This window comes from Eschrichtius robustus, chromosome 8 (genome assembly GCF_028021215.1).
Source record: "Eschrichtius robustus isolate mEscRob2 chromosome 8, mEscRob2.pri, whole genome shotgun sequence".
NCBI classification, from domain to species: domain Eukaryota; kingdom Metazoa; phylum Chordata; class Mammalia; order Artiodactyla; family Eschrichtiidae; genus Eschrichtius; species Eschrichtius robustus.
Window position 1 is genome coordinate 124442635 of NC_090831.1, and position 21648 is coordinate 124464282.

Sequence of the window (21648 nt, forward strand, 5' to 3'; positions counted from 1 at the left end):
TGAGAGCTGGAGGCGTGAACGGTGGGCAGCACCTGCGGCGGGAAAGGACATTAGTGGAGGTAGATTACATGAAAGAGACAGTGAGTGCTGAAGGGTTTCTAAGGGGCTAGTGACAGTTCCACTTCGCTGCTTTGCGCGTTCTGTACTATAGACAGGCGAGGCGGTACCCACCCTGGGGCAGTGAGATGGAACCAGACTGGCTGAGGATGGAGGAAACACACAAGCTCCCCAATCCCTCTCAGGGGTGCAGACAGACAGAGGCAGAGAGCTCCATATATACAAACTTCACACAAAATAAATAAGGAGCTGTCATCAGCTTGGCTAGGTCTCACCCTGGCTTCCTTCCATTCCCCATCAGAAGCGATTCCAGGGCATTAGTCAGGAACCTTCCAAGCCCTAGGGGTCCACCTCAGTCCCAGCAGCTCCTTGACGGGAAGAACCTAAGCCCCTTTAGCCCTGAAGCCCCAGTCCTGGGGGTCTCTGGAGTGGCTCAGGGCCAAGTGCCAGGAGAGCCCCCCTAGAGCTACGTTAATTGCCGACTGAGCCCCGTCCGAGGGCAGAGTCACAGCGGGAGCCCCTCTGGTCCACAGAAGCCTAGCCCAGTCTCAGAGCAGGCTCAGGAAGCCCCCGGGAGCCCCTCAGGGCCGGGCGCCCTGCTCTATCTGTTGGTGCTGGCTCCGCACAGCGAACCTGTTGACGTGCACGGGTATGGGCACGACAATCTTGGGGTTTCTTACAGGCTCCCCAGAGCGGCTGCTCACATTGCCAGCTTTGATGCGCTTCCACTTGGCCCGCCGATTCTGAAACCAGATCTTGACCTGCACCTCACTGAGCTTGAGGGCGTGGGCGATCTGGGAGCGCTCGGTCAAGCTCAGGTATTTCTTGCAATGAAACTCCTTCTCCAGCTCCAAAAGCTGCTCGCTGGTAAAGGCTGTGCGGCGCCGCCGGCTTTTGCCCCCAGGAGCCGTGACTCCCGCTGCCGCCGCCGCCGGTGCCCCCTCCTCAGCTCCAGTCCCCAGGCTTCCCGTTAGCTTCGGTTTGGGTCCCAGGAGTGCCCCGGGGCCCCCTGCAGAACTGTCCAGGAAGCCGTCGTCCTCGCTGTCACCGCCCGAGCCCTCTTCCTCCTGCTCGCTGCCTGCTGGGTCTCCCGCCGGCGCCTCGAGCTTCTCCTCATCTGAGCTGTACACCTTCCCCTCTGCTGTGGGAAGCGAGAGCCAACGGGTAGGGGGGAGAGGCGAGGAGAAGGCAGACAGGTTGGAGGCGGCACGTGGAACCGTGGCCAGGCGTGGACAGCACGACAGCAGGAGGAGACACAGACGTGGAGGGGATGAGACGGGGCGGGAGGGGAGACATCCGGGGTCGGGGGTGGGAAGAGGTGCGGGAAGACAAAGAGATGGGAAGAAAGGTATTAACCAGCACAGACTTCACTCCGCAAAGTGGGGGAGGCAACAGGCATGGATCAAAAGAGCACCGTCCCCAGGACTGTGACACCTCAACCCCCCACCCCTGCAACCTCGCTTCCCCTACCCGCTGCCTGCCGGCCCTCTCCAGACCCACACCGAGGGCCTCCCACTCACTGACCACCCCTCCAGACCCCGACCACGCGGCCGCAGGTCAGAGTGAAGCAGTGGGCAACCTGGCTTAGGGTCCTTTCAGTGGCTAGAGGCAGGAGTGAGCGACGTCAGAGAATTCACTTTTGCAGGAGAGAGGGGGAGACCACAGCTGCAGCCTTTGCTATTCTCCTAGGACTCCTCGCTGGCCTAGTGGGAAGAGATATGTGCTCACCTCTATCCTGCCTCCCTTCCTTCCCTCTTCCCTAAATCTGGAATCTTTTTTTTTTTTTTTTTTTTTGACCTTTTGGCTGCACCGCCGCACGCCATGTGGGATCTTAGTTCCCTGACCAGGAATCGAACCTGCGCCCCCTACATTGGAAGTGCAGAGTCTTAACCACTGGACCACCAGGGAAGTCCTGGAATCTCAGAATCTCATTTCCAGATGGAAACTTCAGGGTCATCTGAGTCCCTCCCCCTGCCGCAATCGGGGTCCAAGAAGTGTTACCCAAGCACCTGCGAGTCAGGAGGTTTCCGTACCCACCTTCCCAATTCTCCTTAACCAGACCATCCAGCCCAGAACAGGGAGCCTGCCCTGCCACACACCACCTCATCAGTGGCCAGATTTTTCTTCCAATTACTTAGCTCTCCAGGACCCTTTCAATCCTTCTCCTTAACTTTAAAAAGACATCATCTCTTTTCCACCCTCCCTCTTTCCCAGCCAAGGTTGCTGAGAAGCACAAACAGCTGCTTTCTGCCCAAGTTCAGAATCCTGAGGACCCTGAGCTTGGTGTCAGTGAGAGAACCGGAAGGAGTATGGGAGAAGGAGGAAGAAACAAGTTCAGCAAGGGAAGACACAGAGAGGAAAATGGAGAAAGAAATGTTGACTCAGTAGACTACTGATTATTTGTAATCACAGGCATATAAACATTTTAATCCATACATAATTCTAAAATTTAATTCAGCCATTGGTTTTAATCTTCTTATCTATTGACATTTTTGTCAGAACTGCAAATAATGCATTACGAATGTTTTCAGTGTTTGAGTTTTACAAACTCCCTTGTGTTCTGCCCAAAGGACCAATAAACAGTGGAGCAACAAAAAGTCAAGAGAAGACCAACCAGTAGAAAAGAGAACAAAAGAAAACAGGTAATCCGTAAACTGAACAGTCAGGTCCTTACCAGTGGAGCTCACTGTGTAAAGCGGGGAGGACTTTGTAGACGTGGCGGTGCACCTATACACATCACCACATGTCACGTGTACGCTCCTAAGCACACTCTGAGGTTGAGACTATAACCCAGAGCTAAGTGACTTGGGGCAAACAGTGAAATGCTTTATAAGAGAATGGGGCTGTGCACGTGTGTGCGCGGCTGGACGGCATCCCGACGCTCAGAGCTTGGCTGGCGCTCCTCTCTAACCCCTGCCATCTGCCTGCCCCCCTGCAAAAACTTCTCAGGGCCTCCAGGACCAGCCCAGTCACTTTCAGTTCCCTTCCCCGATCCCAGAGTTGTCCTTTCCCCTCACGGATGCAATCCACACCTGTTCCTTTTCCTCAGGAACCACATTTGCATTATTTCCCTTAGAGGCCAGAATTCAGCCCCTGCCCAGATCACCCACCTCCATCTCAGTCAGTGTTCTCATCTCACACCCCAGGGGTATCTTTGTGCCTGAGCCCCTGCCTCTTCTTGGAGGGCTTCAAGCTTTATCTGACCTTTGCAAAACCCACGTGGCACACCCTAGTTTAGCCTCACCCAGACTTCCGACGCTGTCCCTGCTCGCTGCTGCCACCGGCAGGTGGGCTTCGTTCGCTAACAGCCCACCCAAGCTCCGCCAGCACCCAGCTCTGTGAGCTGTCAATAGATACATCCACCGTCCATAGGTGACGTACCCCTCATGACGCTCACCTCCCACCGCCCCGGGCTTTCTTCCTTATCTAGCCAAAATCTGTTTAATTTCTGCAAGATTCAAATCCTTGGGTTCCCCTTTCATGTCATTAAGGGCTCTTTCCCACACCATTTTCCTCTTCCCCAGAACTCAAGCGTAACGTGTCCCAAACTGAACTCCTGAGACTTCTCCCGAGCCAGTTCTTCCCCATCTGAACCCCCGTCTTTCCCATCTCGGTTAATGGTAACTCCATCTTCCCTGTTGTTCAAACCAGACCTTCACTCTCTCTCACCGCCCATGCCCAACCCATCAGCAAATCTCGCTAGTGCTGCTGCCTCTAAAATACCCCCAGCCCGACTTCTCACCACCTCCTCTGTGTCCAACTAGCCCGAGTCACCCTCGTCTCTTACCTGGTTCATCAGCATTTTCTCCTGCTTCTGCCCCTCCCCCCGCCCCTGCCCCAATTATTCTTCTGTTTGAAATACTATATTCTTCACCTAGATTTTTGCACTGACTCATTCCCTATGTCCTTCAGGTCTTTATCAATGAGACCTTCTCTGATCATCCTTTTTAAAATTAAAACTCCCAATACTCCCGATCTCCCTTCTCTGCTTTACTTGTTGCTATAGTATGTGTCACTAACTTTATTAACTTATTTTATTGGCTGTCTCTTCCTATTAGAACATAAGCTTCATGAAGGTAACCATTTTTATTTATTTATTTATTTATTTATTTATTATTTATGGCTGTATCCCCAGCATCTAGAAAGTTACCTGCACAGAGTAGGCACTGCATAAATATTTGTTGACTGAATAAAGAAACTATTCCCAAGCACTTTCTCACTCTCCGTCTCTGTCCCTTCTTTCTCAAGCCTCTCCTAAAATATTCCCTACAACCCTGCTTCCTCACCCCAGCTCTGGGCATAAGACATTCTCTCCATGAATATTATTCTACCCACTTTTCAGTGTGCCCTCTGATCTCACATTCGCTGTAGAGGAACCCATATGTGGTAGGAATCTATAGGATCTTATGCTAAAGGAAATCAAGAACCCCCAACATCATTACTAAATCCTCTAACTTTTAAGTTCTGATTTTTAAAACACGGTTTGCAGTAAACAGTAACAGAAAGAATAACAAAAGCTTGTTAAAACTCAGCCCAATATTACAGTATTTCAAACAGCTGCTAAAAAGGCAGAAACTGGATTTCAGGGCTTGAAGGATGAAATCACTTAGCACAGCTCCAAGCACCCGGGGGGTGTCCAATAAATCTAAACTGATGATGACTGAGATGAGGTTCCCAGGTTCCTGATCTGGCAGGGCCCTCCTGAGATCAAACCATCCATCCCTCTGTCTTCAGACAGATTCCATAAAATCAAGCCCACATGAGTGGGCCACCCCCCAGTGCCGCTTTTAAAGCCATATAAGAAGCACAGGTTCACAACCTCTCTTGGTTACTTGATCCCGGTGGGATCCTGAGTGGCAGGGACAAGAGTGTCTCCCTGAGCCTTCAGAATCATGGCATTGAGGGCTCTGATAAGCAACTCTTCTAAGGAGGCGGGGGTGGGGAAATAGAAGAAAGCAACCGAGAGGGGAAAACACAGCTACGCTCTCAGAGGAGAGGGTCTGGGACAGTGAGTGAGGCTGAGGAGGAGGGAGAAGGAAAGGCACAGCAGGAGGAGGAGAACTGGGGCACGAAGCCGGGGGGGGGGGGGGGGGGGGGGCGGGCAGACATAGCGGCAGCAGAAGTAGATGATGAGTAAGAGAACCTGAAAGGGCTGAAAAGTTTAGGCAGAAAACAGAAAAAAATCGGGGCATGGGGGGAAGAGAGTAAAAAGCTTTTGAAAAAAACCCAACACGCCCTACATTTTTCCACCCTAAACAGTGATGCATCTGGAGCCCTGCTGTTTGTTCTTTGCTCCACCGACAGATGGAGCACTTTAGAATGCAAGACCCAAAGTGATGGAAACGTATTCGGAAGGCTTGGACGAGCAATACGGCAGTTCGACCCTTTACAGTATAGCAATCCTGAAACAGCTTTACTGTTTTCTCATGAATGAGCTAAAAAATAAATGCAAACTATTTTCTTTTATCCAATTCATAATGAATACTAATAGTATATTAGTATACTAATATACTCAAAACAAAGATGGCGCCTAGAAAAATGGTTTTGGCTAAAACTTGACAGAAGCACATCCTGTTGATAAAATTTCTATTTGCAAACTTTGATTTAGAATAATTGGACCTGGTAGATATAATGTCCATAAAAGTACATTTCTAACTGCAGATGCTATAGTTGGTTGACGTGAACGAAAAAACTTGGTCCACAAAACAAGACGTAGAAAATTTTCAGTGGGAAATAATGATTCTGATGAGAAAAATTCTAGCAAAAGGAAAAATGTTTAATTGGAAACAATTTTACTGTGCTAGGTAGTAGGTAGGTAGGTAGGCCAAACAGAGAGGTTCTGTCCTTTGTGTATGAAAATGACATTATTGGTAATATAAGAGTACATTGTTTTACATACAAAATAGATAATCAGTAAGGACCTACTGTATAGCACAGGGAACTTTACTCAGTACTCTGTAATAACCTATATGAGAAAAGAATCTGAAAAAGAATAGATATACGTATATGTATAACTAAATCACTTTGCTGTACACCTGAAACTAACACAACATTGTAAATCAACTATACCCCAATATAAAAGAAAAGAAAACAAAAAGAATACATTGTTTTCAGCTTGTTCCCTGTGGGTAAGTCTACAGTCTGTGAAAAGACTTTGGTATCTATCTAGGGGAAATGACACTGAAGCAGACTGATTATTAGGAAACATCCAGAGTTCTCCTGGTAGATGCTATTAGCCTAAGAAGCAGACATCGCAGGGTTCGAACCATGATTACTTGTAGAGTCCACTCCAGGGGCATTATTCCACCCCAGAGGGCAGCACGCAGACTCCAGGGGCGTCCTTGCAAGGGGCCTTCCTTCCGAGAGGAAGAGAAGCCCTAACTTGGTAACGTGTCAGGTCAGACTGGGGAAGAAATCAAGGGCAAAAGAATCCGTGGTAGGTATTCTCCAGTAGAAAGAACAAATAGCACCAGACTCGTACCACCTAGAGAGGGAGTCTGCGGCTGAGGTCACCAAGGATGCTGGGCCTGGGGAGTGGAGCGGAAACCACCCCCAGGACTGGAGAACCACTTTACACAGAGCCCCTGTGCCATTCGGCCCTCACGCAGCCTGCTGTGGTCCAGCTGACATAAAACCCAGTCTTTACTACGCACTGAGGAGAAGTCTCTCCCCCATTACACTCGGTTCTGACTTCTCTTCCCTCCATTTAAAGAGCCACTACCCTCACACGCCCCAAAACACTCTCCGGACAACTACCCAGCTTCCTGAATACAGAACCAATTTGGGTGGGGTAAAAAAGTGGGAAAAAAACCCAGGTCACCCCTCAAGAAAGAGGCATGATTGCCACCACCCTCATTGCATCAACATGCCCAGGACATAATTATTTCTTTGTTCCTTTTGGAGATGGTACTTCCTCCCGTCCTTGATGGCAACTAGCTCACTTTCCATGTGTTTTTCATTCATCCTCATTAATTTCATGCCCACATTATGCTACTACTCCTTCCTATAATTTTAGGTACAAGAAGGAAAATTCACTTTCTCTCTCTCCCATTTCCCCATGACTCTTCAGCATTCTTTACTCCAAATCGACATGAGAAGTTCCTCTACATCACTCCCACCTTCATGACAAGTTCATGGCGACTTCCCCACCGCCCCAAGCTCAGAGCTCCTTTCATGGCATATTAACATCATCATTGCCAAGAGCACCCTTGTATGACCTTTAACTTTCCCAAATACTTTCACACTTATTCTTTCATCTTTGAGCAACTCACTGAAGTACAGCTGACCTATTAGTAGTAGTAATGGGAGGTTAGTAACCTTATTTTCAGATGAAAAAACTGAGTTTCAAAAAGATGAAATGGGGCTTCCCTGGTGGCACAGTGGTTAAGAATCCGCCTGCCAATGCAGGAGACACCGGTTCGAGCCCTGGTCCGGGAAGATCCCACATGCCACGGAGCAACTAAGCCCATGCGCCACAACTACTGAGCCTGCGCTCTAGAGCCCGCGTGCCACAACTACTGAGCCCACATGCCACAACTACTGAAGCCCGCACGCCTAGAGCCTGTGCTCCGCAACAAGAGATGCCAGCGCAATGAGAAGCCCGCGCACCGCAAGGAAGAGTAGCTCCCGCTCGCCACAACTAGAGAAAGCCTGCACATAGCAATGAAGACCCAATACAGCTAAAAATAAATAAATAAATTAAAAAAAAAAAAAAAAAAGAATCTGCCTGCCAATGCAGGGGACACGGGTTCGAGCCGCGGTCTGGGAAGATCCCACATGCCACGGAGCAACTAAGCCCGTAAGCCACAACTACTGAGCCTGCACTCTAGAGCCCGCAAGCCACAATACTGAATCCCGCACTCCTAGAGCCCGTGCTCCACAACAAGAGAAGCCACCGCAATGAGAAGCCCACGCACCGCAACAAAGAGTAGCCCCCGCTCACTGCAACTAGAGAAAGCCCACGCACGGCAACGGAGACCCAAAACAGCCAAAAATTTTTAAAAATTAAAAGAAAAAAGATGAAATGATTTCCCCCAGGCACACAGCTAGGCACAGAGCCAGGTCTAGAATCCTGGTCTCCTAAACCTCCAATCAGTGCTCTTTCTATCCTTTCCAGTAAAATATCTTCTCTTCCCTCCACTTGAAGTAAAAGTCCTCCCCAGATGCCTCATCAGATAGCCTTCCTATGAAACCCAGTTTTAGTTCAGACCTCATCCCTTTCACGTATCACCCAGAGCTCCAGCCTCATCATCAACATCTTCCTTTCCCTTTCGCAGAGAAGATTCTTAAAATCGCCACAGAAGAGGCCTCACTCACCAAACTCCATCTTTGTCCTTTCACAGGCTATTTTTCCCATCATTCCCAAGACAAAATTCCCTCCAAATCTTTCTTCTGTTTTTTCCGTCATTATTGGTTTGTATGATGTAATCTTACCAGTCACCATTTCTTTTATTTAGAAATGTATTTTCTCATTTAAAGAATACTATTGCCCATTTATGGAAACAGTTTTGTTTTAATACCAATTTTTCTCTAGCTTCTGGTGTGTCTCTCTCATCCCTCAAGGACAGCTCTTCCTTGCCCAGGAGTCAGCCTCACTGAGGAACAGACGCTCTCCCCCCACCTACATCTCTGCCTGCCTTCCCCATTCCAGAACCCTCTCAGAGCCTCACTCCCTGCGTCCAGCACTCTTAGCACTGCTTATCTAGCCAGCGAGAAGGCTTTCCTCCCTAATACTGAAAGGGAGTTAAGGGCACATTCTCTTCTTTTTTTCTGGTTGATGGACATCTGTTTAGGGTTTGATTTTGTCTGCCCAGCACCCCTTACCCCTCCTGTTCACTAATGGCACCCCCTTCCTCTGGCCACTGCTCCCCATCAACTGCCCAGTAGAGTGGGGCTGTCAACTGCATTTCTCCACCTTCACGACCACAAGGAAGGTGACCTGGAGCTGACCAATCCGCACATCCGGTCTCTCTGGGGACTTGACTCGAGCTAGTGAATCAGTTGTCCTAGGATTTTACATGTGCTAGAATTCACTGGGGTCCCGATCTGGAATTATAAAAATTTAGCGTTGCTTAGGCTCGTGCCCTCCCCTTCCTCTCATCAGGAGAAAATGAGGCAAAGACAAGAGACAGGAGCCAGACTGAGAGCAAGAAAAAAAGACCTAACGACACTGTTTGCATTTTTGGATCCATGTAAATCAATAAATGTCCATTTTAGCTTAAATTAGAGCTGAGCTACTGTCACAAGCAACCCAAAGAGTTCTGACTGCAGACACTGCTCTAACTAGAAGTGGCAATACTCGCATGACTCCAGGGAAGGTAAGCCTCTCCACCTCACTCCCACACCAATCCCATCCAAAATAATTTTTCCAAAAAGAAACCCAGGTCATCCCGCAAATTATTCATAATAATGCCACCTAAAATTTCACAAGTCTGAAATGTACTTGGACTTTAAAAAATCTCCATAAGCCATCCAGTGTGAATTACTTTAATCCAACAGCTTGCTCCTGACACTAAGCTGAGATCAGATATATGAGGGAATAGGATTTCTGATGAAGAAAAAAGGAGAGGTGTTTTTTTGTTTGTTTGTTTGCTTGTTTTGGGTTTTATGTTTGTTTTAACAGAGAGAAAGGAAGAACAGGACCCAGTGGGACACAGAAGGGCTTTGGGCAGCCATGTCCACAGTGCCTCACCAAAACGTGAGACAGGAAAACTGAAAAGAGGGAGGAAGAGCTAAAGACAAAACTCGAAATCTACCCATATTAGGTTCATGCAATGTTCTCTCCTGGCAAGCCCCATACAACCAGTTCTCGGAATACAGGGCTATTTCTAACTCGTCCTTTTCAGTACAGAGAGTGCCGCCCATCACAACTCCTAGTAAAGAGGTCTTTCCCAACTTAATTCCCAGGAAGGCTTAATTCCCATCCATTTCCAGTACATGGACAACATATAATTTCTTGCATACCTATTACTTTAGGATGCTGGACAAATATCTGCTCATTTAATCCTTAACTCTGTGAGGTAAGAACTGTTGCCCTTATTTTACTGGTGAGAAAACGGAGACTGCAGAGGTTAGTATTTTGCTCTAGGTCACAAAAAGGGTGGTGCCTAGATCTGCATCCAAAGCCTGTGTTCGTTCCTCTGGGCAACGCCACATCTCTCTGTTATCACTGAATGAAAAGGAGACTGAAACCCACCATCACCCTATCATAACTTCTGTACCAGATGGAGAAATAATACAGAAGACCAGGAACTGATTTCACAGCACAACTCTTCTTTTTGGGCACTGCTTCCTTCCTCACCACGTCAACTTGGTCACAATCGATCCCCAATCTCTTTGGCCTAGATAAGACCTACCCCCACCTTTATCAAATGTTTCTCTCATTCAGTATGATGGCTGTAAATGGCCAGAGCTCAGGTAACACCATCCGGATCCCAGATGATGGAGCCTTTTCCATCCTAAAGCCCAGCCCTGATTTCATCTCAAGATGTAGGCATCCCAGGCGCCTCCTCGTCAGTGACCCCGATAACTCAGCACTGAGAAGTACAGAATCTCTTCTCCCAATCCCTTTGCTCAGGATGGCTTTTTTTTTTTTTTAAGGGAACAATTCATTAATAAAAGTATCCTTACAGATAAAAACAGAATTGTAGAGCTGGAGCGACCTTAGAGATCACCTGATTCAAACCCCTAATTTTACTGATGAGGAAGCTGGGACACACAGAGGTGTGATTTGGCCAAGACCAATCAGTTCCATACTCCCAGTATCTGTGCATAATTTATAGGACAGTTATCACCTATTCCAGCACAAAGTGCTTCTTCCCTTCGCTCTTGGGATAGTTTCATCTTCCTCCCTCCTAGTACACGGCTGCATCACTTCTCTTCCCATTGCTTCCAATACAGAGTTCCAGGTTACCCAGTACTTCTACTTTAATACCACTTCCTCCATAATTCACAGTCAAGAAATCCATCTCCCATTACCCCCAGTGCTTTCTCCTCATAACCCCAGTCTCTGTTAGTCCCGGCAGCCCCCGCGCTCCACGACCCACCCCCCAGCCTCCGCCCCCCCCCCACCACCCACCCACCCCCGGCCGCATTTGCTTCTAATACAGACTTTTCATTTCATCACTAGAAGAGTATTCCTTTCCCTTCCATGATGGGAAGGGGATGAAGGCACTGCCTCATGACTACCTGACATACAGTGCTGTCTCTTCCTACTACCACTTAATTCAACTCGTGAAGGTCACTCTTCTATCACACCAAATTCAAGCATCTCTTTTCCCTAGCACTCTCCCAATCAGCACATCAAAACTTCTTCCACATTACTCTAAGCTGTAACTTTCTCCCAGCATGATCGTATGGCCAATGAAAAACCCCAACCTCTTCTCTACCACTCCTAATCCAGACCTCCTTTATCACCATCACAGCCGTGGGCACCACCACGGGCATACAGCGCTCTGTCCTTTTCACTGTTTCAGATGAGGGGTTTCCTCTGTCCGACCCCGGCCTGGGGCATTTCCCATCCCCTCTAGGTAAAAGTTCTCCCCCAGCGAACTCTTTCCTTCTCATCGTTCCTATTTAAGCTTCTCTCTTTTTGTACATCTACCCCCCTGCTTCTCTCATTGCTGTTTCCTAATTCCCAATCCGTTTCACTGCAAAGATCCTTCTTTCCCCATTTATTTCCAAGGCAAAACCCTTGCCTATAGCTCCCCATTGTATTGCATTGAGAGTAACATTACTGTCAATGCAAAGCACTTTGCTTAGAATATTATGTTCCTCCTTCTTTCCAATGTTTTCCAAAAACATTTCCCCCTCATTATTCCAATTACTGCCGCTCTCCTGTTATTCCCAGTACAGACTATTCATGCCCATCACTCTGAGTCTAAGAATTATGCTCCTAACCATCTAGAATCTGTATCTCCATAGTTAAATTTGTCACAGCAGAGACCCCTCTGTCTTCCAACCCTCCCAAGTGCTACCTTCACTATGGCACAAGGCATCTCAGGATCGCATTCCAATCCTCCAATAACATTTTCCGCTGTCATTTCTGAGATCTCTCTCTCTCAACCAGGGTCTCTTTGGCAGCCTGACAAAGCCTGTGAACCCCTTCTTGGAATAATGCTTTTAGGTGCATAACGTAAAGCACACAGGATTATATTAGAAGCCAATTACATAAAATCCAGTTATCAAATATTTTAAATGCATTTGAGAATAATTTATGTTTCTTTACTAAATTATCAAACAACAAGATGTCACCAAAGATTGTAAATTTCTATGAAAATATCTGTGATTTCTATTGGTGACAAAAATCTCAGGTACTGGGGAAACTACCAAGGTTTCCGGCCCACCTTCATAATTACAGGAAGTGCCAAATTTTAGTGAGAAGTTAGTAGAAGTAAAGATGTAATTTTTTTCCCACCCATAATTAACAGATCTCCTCACAGGAGGTCCATGGAGTCTGTGTTAACAGCCCGACTAAACACTGAGTCTAGAAAAATAAGCTTTAATTCTATGAAATTGAAAGGAACATTAAAAATTATCTGAACTAAAACTTTTATGTTACAGGTGAGGAAACTGAAGCCTAGAGAAGTTATAAGACTTTGAATCTCCTGTAGTGTTTTAAACAATACTAAGGCCATAACAGACACACAATAAACGTTCTCTGCATTGAACTAAGTGGCTTGCCAAAGTTGTACAGCTAATGATTGACAAAGTTGAGACCTGAACCCATGTGTCACGACTCCTACATAGACGTTCCTTCAATCACATTAAGTTAATGCAACATTTGCCTTTCTATAAATGTCAATGGAGCAATCACTCTCCCTGTATGCTCTTCCTCAAAATTTCTAGGAAAACATGCTCTCCATCACTCCCAAGAAAAATCTCCCTCCTGTTTCTAACAACAGAAGTCTCTGATTCCATGTCACATTATCCCTTCCTGTTTTTCTCTCATCGGTAAATATATCTTGACAGTCATACTGGATACCCATTCAGAAATTGATGGTCATCTACAATGTTCGCTAGCTATAACCAGGTGCTTGACTTACAGCAATCAGCATTCAGATATCATGCTCCCAGGAAGTTTCCCTAGTCTCCTTGCATGATTTCCATTATTACTGCCAATCTCTATTCAGAAATTAGCATATCTTTTTCGGTTTAGTTTTAAAAAATAATGTTCACTACACTGCCACCTCCCAGTTTTGTCCCATCATGTTCTCTTTTCTATATCATCTCAACCACAAATGTTCTTTTCTTCACCATGCTCAGTACTGGCATTATCTTTCCTATCAATCTCTCACTGGATTTGTACCGTCAGTCCAACAATTACATATGGAGTGTCCACCATCCCTCACCTCTTAACTATTTGTTTTCAGGCAATCCAACCCTTTTCTCCCTGAATGAATCACTGCTCTAGACACCTGCAATTTAAAGTTTTCTCCTGCATTTCTCCAAACGGCCAGTTCTTTTCATCATTCCCCAGCACACAGCACCTCTTCACCCGTCCTCTCTGTGATGTGTATTCACACCACATCCTTAAGTTAGCTTTGATAACTGTCAGAGCTCACACACACCTTCACACATAAGATCATCTCTCCCCGTCCCATTCAAGGCAGAATTCTCTTTTTTCCTGTCATTTGGGGCTTACTGCTCTCTTCTCTCCGTATTCCTAATACACCAAGGACTTCACTATCCACCCATTTCAAAGCTCCTTTTCCCTCATCACTTTCACATGACTGTCCTTACAACTCTCTCGATCTGATATGTTGAACATGGTCCACATGTGGCTACGGACCACCTGAAACAGGGCTAGTTTGAATTGAGATGTGCTGAATGTGTAAGATACACACTGGGTTTCAGACTTAGTATGAAAAGAGGATATAAAACATCTCATGAAAGTTTTTATATTGATTAATGCTGAAATAATATTTTGGACACGCTGGGTTAAATAAAATATACTATAAAGTTAGTTTCACCTGTTTCATTTTACTATTTGAATGTGGCTAATAAAATTATTTTAATTACATAAATGACTTGCTAGACAGCACTACTCTGGGCGCTTCTGTTGATTCATACTTTTAAATCTTCCCTACTAATTCAAATTTCTCTGTTATCACTCCTCCTAGGACACCTCTCCCAGCTACCCCCACTGCTCCCACATGTCAAACCTAGAATTATTTTCCGTATACCATTCTCAATACCTTTTCTACCCCATTATTTCTGTACACAGTATTTCTTTTTGCCTGCTAATATAGCTTCTACCCCTGCCATCTAATCATAATAAAGTTCTGTTTTCTTCTTCATCAGTTCTAGTAGGGTGCTATCTGTCTCAACTCTCAGAAAAATTTTTAGAAATAGTCCTTCTAATTCCCGACAAAACAAACTTTGCTCACCTTTCTCCAAATTGGCCTATCTTCACCATAATTTCATTAAAAGGGCTAGTAATTCTAAAACCCTAGACAAATGTAAATTAATAATTTCAGACCCATGTCACCCATTCAAACTAGGACAGCAATTCTTCCCCTGTCATTTAAAAAATGTCGTTCCTGGGCTTCCCTGGGGACGCAGTGGTTGAGAATCTGCCTGCCAATGCAGGGGACACGGGTTCGAGCCCTGGTCTGGGAAGATCCCACATGCCGCGGAGCGACTAGGCCCGTGAGCCACAACTACTGAGCCTGCGCGTCTGGAGCCTGTGCTCCGCAACAAGAGAGGCCGCGATGGTGAGAGGCCCGCGCACCGCGATGAAGAGCGGCCCCCGCTCGCCGCAACTGGAGAAAGCCCTCGCACAGAAACGGAGACCCAACACAGACAAAAATACAAATAAAAATAAATAGATAAATAAAAAGTTAAAAAAAAAAAGTCGTTCCTTCTCCAAACTCTCCTATGTTGACGTTTCAAGCCCTTTATTCAGTCCGAGAACTCTCTTACTTCATGCTAAATACTCTAATACAATTCCCCAAATGGAGTGTTTGTTTTCCCACCACTTTCAGCATGCGTCATCAGTCCCCAAACTGATGTGATGTCTGACATTTCTGGAATTGCCATTTCTTTTCTCGACTATGTTAGGGAAAAATCAAGACTGGGAAGGAGGACGGGAGTGGCGAGGAAGGGTTGAGGGAGTCTGCACTGAGACGGATAAGAAGGTGCGGTCACAGAGAAGACCTCCGACTCATTATCCCCTTCGAATGTTCCTTCTGAAACCTCTCCTTACTGCTCGGCCCCGCAAGCCCCACTGTAAACCCTTTATGTGTATCTCTTCCCAATGAATGATTGCCTTCACTCCAGCACCTCTCAGAATTCTTCCTCTGTAAGGTCTCCTTCCCATAGTTCTTAGCAAAGAAATTCCTTGTCTTTACTCCAAGGGCAAAGAACAATCTCTTTATTGCTTCCAATATTCCCTTCAGGTGATGAAGGTCTTTCCTTCATCATTCTATATTATATATATAAATTCCAGTTTCTTATCACTCCCAGTATTGAAAAACCTTTTTAAAAAAATTACTCCTAGTGTTGAAACTTTCCCTTCTTTCCTACTAGTATATTTATTTAGTTCCTTCCTAATCCTCTCAAGACAGAACTCTTTCACATACACACACACTTCTGTTCCAGAAATATTGTTCCCTTTTTGTGTAGCCAACGCTAGAAATCCCTTGCACATGTCTCTTCCAATAGGTGGCCCTCTCCTTTCTCATATGCTCTTTGGATAATCTGGGTATATAGCTCATTTGTTCACCCTTTCCTCTATTCTATTCCTCAATATTTCTCTTCTGTTCTTCTCTGTTTATTCTTTTCCCTCTCTCTCTCTCTCTCTCTCTCTCTCTCTCTCAATGTCTGGTTTTACTGACAATATTCTATCTGCTTCAGAAAAGAGCCCCCATTATACAAATGGGTCAAAATAAGAACTGAGGGGAACCTGAAAGAGTAGGACACGTTGCTTGTTCTCCCACGGTCCGGGGATAACCCCCCCAGCTCCCCTCCACTGGGGTGTCGTCCTCTCTCCTCCCCCTCAGCTCATCTCTTCCTCAGGTGTCTGGTTCTCCTACTGCCTCCAAAGCCATCCCTCTGACGCCTGCCTTGCTCTCTTTTCTGCCTTAGGACGACCCTATTCAAAAACTCCCATTGATCCTTTCCTCTTCCCATCCTCCCGCCGGCTGCTCCCCCTTCCCCCGGCTCTGGCCCCTTTTATCTTGTGGACATCTCCTCCCACCTCCCAGTTGCTGCTCTATCACTTCCTTTGGGTCCTCCTCAGGAGATGCTGCTTAGACTTCAGCCACTGGTTCCTCCTGGTCCAACCAGGTACAAAAAACAACAACAGCTGAATCCCCAAAGCCAAAATGCCCAGGGCTAGAGGGGCAAAGAAGAGGAAGGCAGACTCTACAGCAGCCCTTGGGGTCTGGAAGAGGTATTAGCCCTTTGGACAATTTCAAGGAAGGGGCCAGGAACCTATCCTCAGGAATTGCTCTCTCCTGGCAAAGGACAAAAGGGCTCTTGGCTCTCCTTCTTGTCTCCACTAGAGTCAGCCCCCAGGCCTCCTGGGTCACTTCCACCTGCTAACCTGGTTAAGCAGAGGCAGGTTCATCCTGATGCTAAAGAACTTCAAGCTTCAGGATCGCCACACTTGCACGCAGCCCGTTTTTCTTAAATAGGGCCCACCCACCAAATTGCGTAAGCTTTGGATCTCAGCACACCTGAATCTGCCCTTGAATAGCGGAAAGCTTTTCCAGCTTCTGGAGGTTAAGGATCAACAGGGAAGCCTGTTTAGATTGATTCGCAACAGGGTTCAGTGTGAATACACCTTGCCTCTATTGAGACGGAATCCTCCTCTGGAGGATCCAGGATTCCTGAATATCTCTTAGCTGAATCTCACTGGTGCCAGAATCTTAGCTGGATTCTGGACTCCAGGCCTTTGGGCCACACCCAACTCAGCCCAGCCTGTAGCCTCTCCCTTGGCCTCCCAGTCAACCTTGGTCCAGCAGTGCTAGGCCTCCTGCTAGCTAATGTTCCCTTAGGACCCCTACTTGGTTCTTCAAGGCTGAGCTCTAAATCCGCCAATAAAGAAGTGACCTCTACAAGTGTAAGAGAAAGACAGGTCATCCTCACCGTCAGCACCACTTTAAGACCCTCCCTTTGCCCCTGCGTTCACAGAGCCCATTCGGGGTCAGTACAATCGTCTCTCCAGAAGCCCTTAATGAACTGACAGCTGCCCCACTGTACCCTCACCCAGGGGTCTTGCTGGTGTCCCCAGGAATCCCACACTGGCAGCTTCTCTATTCCCAGCAGAGGAGAAAAATGAAGGGATTCTGAAAAGGAGACGCAGGGTGAGGCTGGAGGACTAGACTGCTGGGAGGAAAGGCACTACTCTGGCGGGAGCACCGGCAAGTCTCTGGCCAGGCCGCAGGCACTCTGGAGACACAGCGGGGCGGCGGTCCTGGGATCTAGAGGAGCCGCGTTGGGAGCGGAATTGGAGGTGGCTCCGCAGAACCCGCCATCTGGGGGTCTGGGATTCCAGGGCTCCAGGCAGGTGCCGAGACTCCGAGCAGGCGGCTGCCTGGGGCTTCCAGGTGAACGAGCCTCCCGCCCGGCGCCCTGGTCGCCCGGCACTTACCCGGCAGACTTGGGAAAGTCTCTGCGAAGTGCAGAGGCGGGGGCGGTGCGGGGTCTGCCACTTTCTCCCGGGCGGGCAGCAGCTCTTCGGCTTCCAGCCCGCCCTCCGGGCGTCGGCCGCCCGGCTCGGGGTTGTTTCGGGTGGCAGTGGCGGCGGCGGCGGCGGCGGCAGCGGCAGCGAGCTCCGGGGGCCCGTAGAAGGCGTCGGGCGGCTCCGCGAAGCTGGGCAGCGCGGTGGTCAGCGCCACCATCGAGGGCACGGCCTGGCCCAGCCCCGCGCAGAAGGTGTTGGTCAGGCGGCCGGCAAAGGAGGCTAGCGGGGCGAGGGGCGGGAGGCCGGCGGGCAGCGGCGCGGGGGCCAGCGCCTGCGGCAGCACGAGGGGCCGGTAGGGCATGAACATGGGGTAGCCGGTGTAGAGCAAGTGGCCGGAGCGCGGCGGCGGCGGCCCGATCAGGGAGTCGATGGAGAAGGCAGTGCCCGGGCCCCCGCCGCCGCCGCCGCCCCCGCCGCTGCCCCCGGGGGCGCCCCCGCCTCCGGCTCTCTGCATCGTGCCCGGAGCTGCGGTCGCCCCAGGGCGCTCCCCTCCGGGCGCCGCCGTGCGCCCCGCGGCTCGGGCGCCCCACGCGGACACGCAGGGCTCGCTCCCCGGCTCCCGGGCCGAGGTGGCGGCGGGGCGCGGGCTCGGCGCAGTGTGGCTCCGGCGCCGCGCTCCCTCTCTCTCTCATAAGGAGGGAGGGGGGCGGGCGAGCGGGAGGGCTGGGGGTGTCGCCCTCCGGACTCATCCATCTTCCTCAAATTACGCTTCACTTCCTCCCTCCGCCCGCAGCCGCCGCGCCCGGCTCCCGCTCCCTCCGCAGAACCCGTTCCCAGCGGCCCGGACGGCCGGCCCGGGACCCCCGCCCGCCCCCCGCAGCCCAACCAACTATTATTAATGGAGATTGATGAGGCCGGACACGCCGCTTTGTGAAAGTTTGCGGCCGACGAGAAGGCAGCGGCAGCTGCTGGGCCGGTGCCCCTCCCTCCAGCCGGCCCGCCCCCCACTCTGCCCACCCAGCTCTGGGCCCGGCGCGGACCGAGCGCGGGGCGGCCAGCGCGGAGAGCGCAGCGAGGGCGCGGCCGGACCGCAGAGCCCCCCGCCCCGGGCCGCCGCCCTCCGTCGGACTCCGGGCCAGTCCCCCAGCGTGGCCCCCCGCCCCCGACGCCCCCTCCCCGGCCCCTGGGGCGGACGACAGGGCGGGCCCGAGAGCAAGGCGCGGCGGGCGGGCGGACGGGACCTCGGCGGCCCCCGGGGCGGCGAGGCGGGGACGCCAGGGGGCGCGCTCCTCCGCGGGCCCCTCGGCTCGGACCCTTTTCCTCCTCGGCAGCCCGCATTCACACTCTCCCCCTGGTCCCTCTTGGCACTGGCGTTTCCTCACTCCCCCTCCGTCGCGCACTCCCTGAGTCCCTCGCTCTGGCCTCTGCGGGTAATTTCCTCGAGTGCCCTCACTGTAAGTCAAGTACTTACCATTCCTCTCACCCTTCTCCCTCCCATCCTTTACATTCTTTTCCTTCCTCCCACCCTTTCCTGCCCTCGTTTCTATCCCTATTCCTGTCGGATTATTCCTATTTCTCACTCCCTATCCCATCCGCTTTATTCTATCGCCCCCCCCCCCCTCATTTCTCGCCTAAATCTGTATCTCTGTCTGTCTGTCTATCTCGGTCTCTCTCCCTCGCTCTCTCTCCCTCTCTTCCGCTATTAATTTCCCTGATTGGCTCCCCGACTCCAGCGCCGCTGATGAGCCCTATTCATTCCCGGGCCTGACACTCTCGACCTGCCCTGGCTGATTGCTGGGGGCTGGCCCCAGGAGCGCTGATGAGCCCCAAGGGTCAGCAGCGCTAATTAGCCGCTAATTGCAGATGACTCCGCTCACCTCCCCCATTCTCCGACACAGAAATGGCGGCGCCTTTTACCCTCCCCCTCCTCCTGATTCCCAGAAGTAGACTTGTCAATCTGGAGGCAAAAGTCATGGGCACTTTTGCTTGATAGCAGCCTCAGGTCAGTGGGCAAGAAAGACTTAAGACAGGCAAGTCAACAGAAGAAGAGTGACCGGAGCTTCAGGACACAGAGCAATCCTGGCCAGCTAAATGAGGGTCATCTGGTCACTGGGAAACTGTTACTCAGGTGGGGCCAGGGAGAGCCAAGCAAGTTGAAATTAATAGTAGCAAAGCCAGGCAAGTTTAGGAAGAGGCAATCTAAACAGAAGTTATTTGGTTTAGGTGAGGAGGAAAACCTACACCAGAGTCTCAGCGTTCCAAGAGAGAGCGGGGCAGGTGGGAACTCTGCATCTCAGTGACCTCTGTTCACATCAGGAGTGTTGTGTTGGCCTATGAACACCGCTCATGTCAGGCTGATGTATTAAAGTCAGCACCCTGAAAAACCCTGTCACCAGAGTGGGACAGAAGAGGGTGGGACGCTAGAAGGAAACCTTCTTGGGTCATGCTTGACTGACAGTGCATCAGAGCGGTACAGGGAGAAGAGGGTGGTTTCCGTGCAGTCCTGATCCATCTTGGGCTCTACACTGAACTCAGTGAAGCTTCCGAGAGACAAGTCGGGTGGGAAGATGGCTCCAGGGAGAAAGAAGAGGTGCCCTAACTCAGGTCTGGGAACAGAATCCTAAAGTACTACGATAATCCTTGTCCATCCTCCTAAAGATATTCTTCAGAACCCTTTGTAAAACTAACCAAGCATTGCACAGTACCAGTATGGAAGACCAGACTTCAAAAGTGTATGGTAGGGACTCTCCTGGTGGCACAGTGGTTAAGAATCTGCCTGCCAATGCAGGGGACATGGGTTCGAGCCCTGCGGTTTGAGCCCTGGTCCGGGAAGATCTCACATGCCGCGCAGCAACTAAGCCTGTGCGCCACAACTACTGAAGCCCGCGTGCCACAACTACTGAAGCCCGCATGCCACAACTGTTGAAGCCTGCGCACCTAGAGCCCGTACTCCGCAACAAGAGAAGCCACCGCAGTGAGAAACTCACGCACCGCAACCAAGAGTAGCCCCCGCTTGCCGCAACTAGAGAAAGCCCGCGCGCAGCAATGAAGACCCAACACAGCCAAAATAATAATAAACAAATTTTTTAAAAAGTGTACTGTACTTAAAAAGTGAGAGGTCAGTACTTGGTGTGATGGCTTTACAGTGTTGGGTACATAACAGAGGCTTATTGGCTTGAAAAGTTACCAAGCGAACTTTGGGCCACGATCACCGAAATTAAAGCTGTATGAGCAGTAACACCACCAATCAAATAAAGCTGAAGGAAGAGCCATTTTTAAAGCAACTGCATTCACTTTTTGCATAGGTAATAAAATCACCTAGTACAAAATTCCAAAAGCTCAAAAGGATATATATTGAAACATCTCCCTCCCACTAGTCCCCCCAGTAAAAGGCCACTTTAATAGGCCTGTCACTCTTTGGTGGGATAGAATGGATCATGCATTGTCAAGGACTCAAGGTTAAAGACCCTCTGATCTTGAAGATGTATGTCACCCAGTTCAAGCCAAGAGCTTATTGCCCAGAACTATACTCAGTAAAGTGGAAGTCTCTGCTCAAGCTGGCACAGAGAGTACAGGCTTAAAGCTTGTTGCCAACAAATCCCAGTGGGCCACCAACTCTGAAATGAGGCACGTGAGACCTCGGGGACTTTGTATTGCCCTGGTGTGGTGTGTGTTTGTTAGATACTGTACTTTATAATCCACTTTTATCCTCGATCTGTTCCCTTGCCATGCTGGGGTCATGAAGTGTGACTTCTGCCCAGTCCTTGACATTCAGTAGCTAAACTAGAATAAAATCCTCACATACATAGTGGCAACTGAAGCAGCCCATTTCCTTTCCCTGCCCTTTCATGGACCGTGGAACTGAGGCTGCATGGTAAAAGGAAAAGAGGCTTGGCTGGAGTAAAAAGACCTGAAGTTAAGTTCCTGTTCTAACCCCTCTCTGGGCCATGTGACCTTGGTCC

The 21648-nt window shown here is 49.4% G+C and overlaps 1 protein-coding gene across 1 annotated transcript; it reads right to left on the minus strand.

Moving 5' to 3' along the window:
* Positions 1-583: 583 nt before the first annotated feature.
* GBX1 (gastrulation brain homeobox 1) lies at positions 584-18200 on the minus strand. The gene is made up of 2 exons (XM_068550190.1): positions 17654-18200; positions 584-1198 (listed from the first exon to the last, which is right to left on the minus strand). Exons 1-2 carry the CDS (start codon positions 18198-18200, stop codon positions 639-641), a joined length of 1107 nt encoding a protein of 368 aa, XP_068406291.1. The 3' UTR covers positions 584-638.
* Between the last annotated feature and the right edge of the window lie 3448 nt (positions 18201-21648).